At 51.7% G+C, this 8,415-nt stretch overlaps 2 protein-coding genes across 2 annotated transcripts; both read right to left on the bottom strand.

Moving 5' to 3' along the window:
- Nucleotides 1-60: 60 nt before the first annotated feature.
- Nucleotides 61-3,264, bottom strand: GGI43DRAFT_403704 (PalH/RIM21-domain-containing protein). The gene has a single exon (XM_083205820.1). The coding sequence runs from the start codon at nucleotides 2,565-2,567 to the stop codon at nucleotides 177-179; it is 2,391 nt and encodes a 796-aa protein (XP_083061386.1). The 5' UTR covers nucleotides 2,568-3,264; the 3' UTR covers nucleotides 61-176.
- Nucleotides 3,265-4,547: 1,283 nt separating this feature from the next.
- Nucleotides 4,548-7,580, bottom strand: GGI43DRAFT_364838 (YjeF-related protein N-terminus-domain-containing protein). Its single transcript, XM_083202443.1, has 2 exons — nucleotides 6,930-7,580; nucleotides 4,548-6,853 (listed from the first exon to the last, which is right to left on the bottom strand). Exons 1-2 carry the CDS (start codon nucleotides 7,045-7,047, stop codon nucleotides 4,734-4,736), a joined length of 2,238 nt encoding a protein of 745 aa, XP_083061385.1. The 5' UTR covers nucleotides 7,048-7,580; the 3' UTR covers nucleotides 4,548-4,733.
- Between the last annotated feature and the right edge of the window lie 835 nt (nucleotides 7,581-8,415).

Below are 8,415 nucleotides of genomic sequence, written 5' to 3'. Positions count from 1 at the left end.
ACCCCCCCCCCCCCCCCCCCCCGCCCCCCCCCCCCCCCCCCCCCCCCCCCCCCCCCCCCCACATTAAAAAGTGCCCCGGCCAGAAACGCCACGCTCAAAGACAAAAGTATCTAGGAAGAAGAGAGAGAAGAAGAGAGGGAGAGAGAAAAGAAGAAGCCGTATTTTTAGTAAAAGCGTCATGATGGGCCTGGTTCTCTCGGTGGTGTTGTGTTCCTGTCTTCTTGCCCGGCGTCTGGCTCGTCAGGGTCATGATCGCGAGATATCACAGAAGAAGTCTCCGTTACAGAATCGTCATCATACGAGTAATCGTCGTCATAGAGGTACCGATTTCGTACTCCCGGCCATAAAGGCGGATTGCTGGCCGGTATAGGTCTCTCGTATGCTGAAGCCGCTGCGTTGGCCGTCGGATACACGGTAGGGCCTATATGATTTCGTCCCCTGGTTTCGTACACCTCCTCAGAAGTTGAGCTGCTGCTGGATCCCCGTGCTCGTCGTAACACCGATGCCACTGAGCCGCTCAGATCTTCTCCTTCCTCCTCAAGAACCTGTTGCAGAGCCGCGCCTCGCCGTGCTGGTGCTGGTATCACCATTACGGGGAGATTGTCTGTATCTGTCGTGGGCCGGAATCTTTCTCGGAACCTCTCTGCTTGGCTGGCTGCGAACTCTTCTAATCTGCTTCGTATATCCCACCGGTTGGCATCCATATGGCCTCTTGAAGTAGCGGCAGACCGGGCATCCGAATAAGCCCTGGGAGACTGCGGTGTTAATGTGGTGCCATGGCTTCCGCGACGAAGTAGTGTCTGCCAACGGCCACCGCCAGAAGAGTTTGCTTCCAAATCCGGTACCCTCGGTTCCTGTATTACAATATGACTCGCCGGGGAATCCCCTGGAGAGATGGATGAAAGTGCTTGGTTTGTCGAAATCGAATCTTCCACAACAGGACTGCGATTCTGATTGTGGCTCTCTGACCTTGAAAGATCTGGTCTGGTCTGTGGGTGCTCTCTCTGGTATCTTACCGCGTAGACAGTACTGGCAGCACTTGTTGTGTCGGTCCTGCTGGCTGGAGTTACGGCTGGAGCAGGTCGTGAGAGCCAAACTGGAGGTCTTAGAATATGTCCCGACGTCCTCTGTACCTCTGTACCGCTCGTATCGCCTGTATCGCGGCCGCGTCCAGTACTTCGCTCCCGTTCGCGATGGCGATTGCTAATAACTGATACGCCTGGCCATCCGTTGCCTTCACTTGGTCTTTGCTCTCTCGACGTGATGATGACACCTCTGCCATCACCACTGTTAACTTTATAGCCTCTCCTCTTCCGTGACCAGGGGACTTCCGCCGCATCAACTTCTAGCGTGTCATCTCCATCAAATACCTCTCTTCCAAGTATTCCATCTTTCTTCTCCTCACGCTCCAGAGCTTCAATTCGTTCCACCCATTCCCAAACCACCACACTGGCCGCAGCCGCACCAACCCAGCGCACGTAGTCTCCCCAGCCTGTAAAGTCAGGCTTCGATATATCGAGTATGAAAAAGACAACTGGTGTTAATATGGCACCTAATGATATGATGGCCACCAGACTGATGTTCTTCATCAATGGATGGTAAAATGAATACCGCTTCTTCATAATTGCGTAGTACACGACCCACGCAGCGTATAGCACTCCCAGGGCCAGTTGAAATAAGTAACTCAGCGCCGGGATGGGATGAGCAAAGCTCTTGGGCATAGAATTCCCAATACTGTCCGGGTCGGAGTATAAAAAGCTGTTTAGGGCACTGAATATGACATCAAGACTGATGAGGAAAAAAGCAGCCCATTTGATAATGATTTTCTCGCGGTGGCGCGGGAACAGCCGGATCAGCGTCTGCGCCTGTGCGAGCCAAAGAAATGTGTCGGATACGACCCGGATCGCCTTGAGTTCCGTACTCCCCATGACCTCGTTTTGGAGCACTTTGGCATTCTGCACGCCCCATATGTACTGTATTTTGGCGATCCTGAAAGTGTCGGCCGTGGCTATCGTTAGAGATATCGCAACTGACAAGGCGGCCAGCTTCTGTAGCCACGGCCGCCCACCGATGTTGACGCCACCTGAAGAAGAATTGGTAAAGCCACCGGGCCGGCCAAGGTAGACAACGCCGCTGTCGAAGAAAGACCGTGGCGTGATAAATAGCATAATAACAAGCATCCAAGCGGTGACGGTAGTCGCCGCGAGGGCGTAGCAGATGGGAAAACTCGAGGCGTAGAAGGGATCTCGAAAATCGGAAAAATGCGGGCTGTCATCGTCATCGCCATCGTCTCCAAGGTCCTGAAGGGTTATGCCCGAGTCTCGGTCACCATCACTGGTGCTGGTGCTCTCCGGAACCGCAACAGAGACTGTCGGTATTGTCGCAGTCGGACATGGTGCCTGGAAGAAGGCGTCGTTGTCGAGTGTCAGGATGGCATTGTCTGACTCTCCGCTCAAGGAGAGGATTCCGTTCGCCGGCAGCCACGTGTTGGTGCACAGCGCCATCGACGCCTCGAGGGCCGACGTAGCTGCGTGAGCGGCCACATGATGCATGGACGTCACCGACATGGCTGGATTGGAGCGGAACCAAGATCGGGATCTCAAGAACGAGGCTTGTCGATTTCGTAAAGAGTCAACCGGCGAGACGGCGACGAGAAAGGAGAGGGTGCCAGTCGGACCTTATCGCGGGATCGCCATGGAAAATGGTGTCGGGTGGAGGGAATGAGCTGAGCCGAGCTGAACTGCCTCCTCTGTTCGGTACTTCGTTTCGCTTCGTTTCGCTCGATGGGCGGCGTGCCTCGTGCAGGCAACCTCACAAATCTAAGACACGCTGACGGAACTGACCCACGAGGGCGCCTAGGGACGAATCGAAACTAGACAGCGAGAGGCGCCACGTTATCAGAGCGTCCCTGAGTAAGTTGAATGAGCGAATCGTGAAATGGATATCGAATTCAGGCGAGCGTGAGAAAATCGAGCGTCATAACAATCGGTGGCGCAGGGGCTGAAGAAGCGTTTCGCCCAGACAAAAAAAAAATCCAAGTAGGTAGCAGCTTTGTAACAACAATACGGCGAAAAAATGGCCTGTGTCCGTTCAGCGTCCGGGCTTCCGCGTACACTGAAAACAATATCCTCGTGAGTAGCGTCTAAAGTCCGTCTCTTCTGTTCGCCTAGCCCTGTACGGTTGCTTAAACTCTGCGATCGATCTCGGCAGGATTCGACAGCAGAGAAGCAATGGGGAATCTATTTTGGGGGTAGGAGAGAGGAGTGGGTTGGTGTTGTTACTTACTCGCTGAAGAACAAGCAGCCGATTTCCTGCTGGGGCGCAGGGCGTGCACTGTGTTGTTACTGGCCGTGGTGGCGGTACAAAGTGGTGCGGTGCCTTTTGGGGCTGCGGGGGATTGGGGCGCTGCAAAGGGCCTGGGCCAATGGGCGCAGAGGGCAGCGCATGGTGCGGCACACAGTACATCCAATAAAGCGTAGACACGGTCCCATACTTGGAGCTAGCAGCGACGAAGCTGGGAAATATTGCTGCCAGTCTTGAATTTGGCTCTCACGGCATTGTCGTATCTGCAGGTAGGCAGAGATTGCTCGTATTCAGTATTAAACGCAGCGCAAATAGAGTTGACCAGCCCATTGCAGTTACCTTGACGGCTGAAACTGACAGGCCGCTAAGTTGCTCCCCATCCCACAAAAAAGGCGTCGCCATTCCACGTGTTCCGGCCACAAAAAAGACATCCAGACTCCAAATCCGATACAAGATCCAAACAGGCAGTCGGTACTGCGCTGCGCCGCGAACTTTTGTCGCCCGTTTGCCCACGCCAATCGCCTTGGAATGCGGAGCAACTACTAATAAAGAAGTAAACTTCGAAATCGCAGCTAGCTTCCCAATCTGCCGGATACTACACTACTAATACGTCTAATACTTGTACTACTACATCAATTGACTATGGTGGCCATAAAAATTACAGCCTACTAATGCGATTTATACTGCCAAGAAAAAGGGGTCTGCTTTCAACTTTTTTTTGACATAGCCCCCTTAAAATGGAATCGCAAAAGAAGCACTAAAGAAGCGTCAGGGAAATTTTGAATAGCAAATGAGAGATTAAGACTACGTACTGAGTTCTTCACATGCCTGTTCGCGGCTGGTCTTGGCAAAAGCTTGTCTCCGCAAACCCGCAGTCTTGGCACGCGTGCTTTAAATCCTCATAAAAAAGGTCTCGTCCTTTCTTCAGCGTTGCTTTTTGAGAGAACCCCTTCACCCAGAAGAAGAATGTATATAATGTGAACAAGGATGATACAGGGCGTACTACATTCTACAAAAACGGGATGTATAAATGGACGCCGAACATATCACCAGATTGAGATTCTCCCTTCTCCTCTCTCTCACAAATATCACTATGCAGGCGGTGTCAAACCAGAATATGTTCATTCTGTCGAGAAATAAGGTATCACCGACCCCTCTTAACGCCTCATAATGCTGTGTTATAATTACATTTCGCTATTATATCCCTTTTTGCTGCTTTCTTTTTTCTTCCTATTCTTTTTGATATCCTCAAGTACCAGCCTCCCACGAGCCGTTCTGCCTGGCCAAACCGGTACACTTCCACCACGTCCTTGAATTATAGGTATATCCCATTCTTTTGCATCATTTCTCTTTTTTTCCTTTTGTTGCCCTCCCTAACATAAGTCGTAATCACCCGTTATCCATATGTACATGCATTATTACCATCTCCCTCAGTCTTCATCTTCTTCCTCCTGAGGTCCGCGATACTTCATTTCTAGTACCCATTTGCCGTCAAACTCAATGCCCTTCCGTATCTTAGTGCCAGCCTTCCTCCAAATTGCGCCTCCCAGCCCTAAATCGGCAATAAACAGTCGCCACTCGTCTTCATGAATAATATTTGTTGGTAAGGCTGTATCATCGTCAGGGGGCGGCGTAACGGCTTCTAGGAGTCCCTTTTTGGGTGCGCCTATGGCAACAACGTAGCGTGGTTTGACGAATAGGTGACTTCCATCAATGATAGCAACATTGCCGTTTGAAGGGTCAATGCCTGAAGGAATATCTACCGCCAGTACGAATGCCTCATTTCGGTTCGCCCATTCCATCAGCTCATATACCGACGCCTGGTCACCGACTCGCAGTTCTTCAAATGACATGGTAAGGCCGAGCAACGCGTCGACAATGAGAGAAATTGATAGGCCACTGCCCGGTCCAGCCCCTTTTCGAAGAAACTCAAAGAAGTCGTTTTTGCTCAATATTCGGCCTCCAAAGTTTCTATAGAGCTGGATCTGTCTCTTCAAATCTTCCAACAGGTCTCGCTCGCGCTCAATACCAACCAAGCACACGACCACATCGAAGTTTTTGTTTCGAAGATGGCGAGCAGCAGCCAGCGCACGAATACCTGACTTATGGTTACCCGCAAGTATGACAATCGTAGACGAGCGTACTGAAGCATCGCTAGACGCTCCTGCTACGACCATCTCGAATCGGACTTTCATGGCCGGGTCTGACAATACAGCCACAGCCACTTCAGCGATGCCTCTTCCTGCGTTTTCCGCCATCAAAGTCTCACTGAATCCAATCTCGTTGGCAGCAATGTTTTCGATATTGAGCATCTGGAGCGTAGAAATCGTCTCCACACGTCGATTTGAAGGCTGTAGATATAGCCCCGGGCGTTCATGCTGCTGCTGCTCATAGTCAGTGCTACGGTGCCCGGTCGTGGGGCTAGATCGGCGAGACGCTTGATACCGCAGACTGGAGTTGACCCTACTAAGTGGTTGGCTTCCAACAGGAGCGGCAGTGCTTGCTTTGCGGGATTGCGAGCGTTTGGCGCCAGTCTTGCTGTCAGGTCTCCGACCAGTTTGACTGGCATTCTTGTGCTCTCGGCCGCTTAGCTTCTCAGATCCATTAGCACCAACATCTGCTTCGCTATTCCAGTAATCAGCGTTTGCCGCGGCCGTTGTGGAGGGCATATCTAGGACATTTTCGGTGTAATGCAGGTTCTTGCCTCCCGCCGTTCCGGGCTTGGGCCGGCGGTTGTGTGCTACAAGGCGGAGAGCATCGTCAACGGTATCTTCTTTTCTCATTTGATCAAAAATCTTGTGCTTGTCGAATTTGGCCAGGTTGTTTTCAAAATCGAAATCCCCCATTTCCTCTGTAACGTCCTCAGATGCCCATCCATTGTCCAGTAGACTCTTTGAATTCTTTCCACTTCGTCTGAGAGCGGTGAATGGCTGGAAAGAGGCGGTGCTCTGCAAGATTGGAGTCTGTCTCCAGCCTTTCCCAGGTCCTTGCGTTTGAACAGCTGTTTGCGCTTCGCCTAAATGCTCCCTATGAGCCTTTGGGTGCCGCCGTGCTTTCTTCTTTTGCTGTTGCTGTGTAGAGCCTAACACTTCTTTGACCTGTCGAGGTTTATTACTTGATGGACCTTTCAGAGCGGCTCCTGGGTCTATCTTCAAATTCTTCACCGAAGCTGCAAGGTTGTTCTCATCGCCAGAGTCAACCGACGACCGCCCCACATGAATGCCATATAAGACTCCCGGCTGCCCTGTTGGGTCGGTTTGGTCTGCGCCCTTTTCATCGCTCTTCTGTTTGCTAGATGCCGCTGATTTGGGTCGTCTTCCTAGGCTCAGGATAGCTGGGTCGACAAAGGCAGGCTGGGCCGGCTGAGTCGGAGTCTTTGCAGCCAACTGACTCGGCGGCTGCTGCACGGTGTATGCTGGAGCTGCAGGTTTCTCAGCAGGCAGAGGGTTCTGGTCCGGCCTGTCGTCGCCATTGACTTCTGAGAGATCGGCAATGTTAGAGGCATCGATTCGCATATGAGGGACCCATGCTCGTGTTGCAGCAATGAATACTGGATTTATTGGATTAGTCTTGTTTGTGTTCATTCCAATATTCTGGGGGGAGGGCGAGATAGTAGACGCGCTTACCATTCGTCAAGGTGAGGCTGCTTCCTGCCTGTACATCTCGGACGGTGCCTGTGAGCTGGTGCCCAGGAGGGTCCCTCAGCACCACCCGCATGTGCAGGCCGGCAAACTGGCTCGCCATGGTGACACCTCAAGTCGAATTCGCAAATGGTGACTTGATCTTCGTAACTTGGCCGTGCCGCCTCTCAAGCGATGATGAATAAATCACAGAGTACCGGTCTCTGTTCCTTTTGTCTTTTAAATTGTCATCTAGAGACGCGGTAGGACCCTGATAAGCCTTATAATAAAGGCTTCCTCCACGGGTGATATTGAAGTGATCGCGGGGTGTCGCCGTGCCAATAGATCGCGATTGAAGGCCGCAACAGTCGTCTGAGAAACAGTCCGGCCAGTGACGATATCGTGAGCTTTTTCTCAGCAGTGCTATATCGCAGAGGCAGAGAGAGCCCCGAGGCAGCTCCAACAGCTCGGGAGGAATTTGGGACACGCGCGCAGTTGGAGATGCAATCGGAAGTGAGGGCAGGCGCAGGCGCCCAGAATTGTCGTCGAAATATGCTAGAATTGTGTTAAACCTCGAGAATATTCGTTGATGCACTCCGGTATTTTGCCCCGTCTCCGCCAGGCCAAGCAGGACGTTAGGGGAGGATGGCGGTAAGAAGAGAGGACGATAAATTTTGGTGCTCGATATGGATGCTGGTTGGCAACTTTGGCTGCAGACACAAAGCAGTTTGGATGTGGTGAAGCTAGCAGGTCCAGACTAGCCTCAACCGGGTCGCCGATATCGATAACAACCCTTGCAGCGCCCTAAAAGGAATCTCAGAGTCCCAAAGCAACGGCTCCGTCAGCGCTGATTAGGGGCCTTGGGGGCGTTGGTTCGGCCCTGCAGCGCAAATATTACTACTAGTGCTAGCCAGCCACTAGCCCGCTATTTTAGAGACTGGTGCTACCACGTATACATGCAGGTGCATCCTGAACGTCACCGGTTTCGATATGCCATCAAGGCGCGTGCAGTAAGCCGAACACATGTCTCTTACTAAGTTGGATGTTATGCGGGTAGCCTATTTTCCTACCTATTTATTCTCTATGGACTGCTTCGTGTTAAGACAAATTACACTATGCAGAAACGCCTCCATATCGTATGCGATACGAAGAATCCTTCTTGCTTACCTACTGTCTGACTGCAGCGTTCTTTCAGCTCAGTTCCAAGCCTAAGCAGGATATCCTGGAGTTTGTCACCGTGAAACTCTCCGAAATAGAGGGCGACTGTAATTGACTCGAACCATCCCCGGCCAGTAATAAGTCATCATGGAAATACGAATACAGATAGTATCCACCAAAGCATGCAGTAGTATTGTGTAGGATGCAACCTGCGCCTCCTATCGTAATACTTGTAGCACATGCAACCAGACAACAAGAGAAGTGAAAGCCGTCTGACTCACATCGCTTCATCTCTCAAACATGCTTTGCAGACCGACCATGCCTTGTACTTGCA

The sequence above is a fragment of the Trichoderma evansii genome (genome assembly GCF_050947405.1).
Source record: "Trichoderma evansii strain SZMC 28006 chromosome Unknown GGI43scaffold_8, whole genome shotgun sequence".
In the NCBI taxonomy this organism is placed as follows: domain Eukaryota; kingdom Fungi; phylum Ascomycota; class Sordariomycetes; order Hypocreales; family Hypocreaceae; genus Trichoderma; species Trichoderma evansii.
This window is presented reverse-complemented; position numbering and strand designations above follow the sequence as displayed.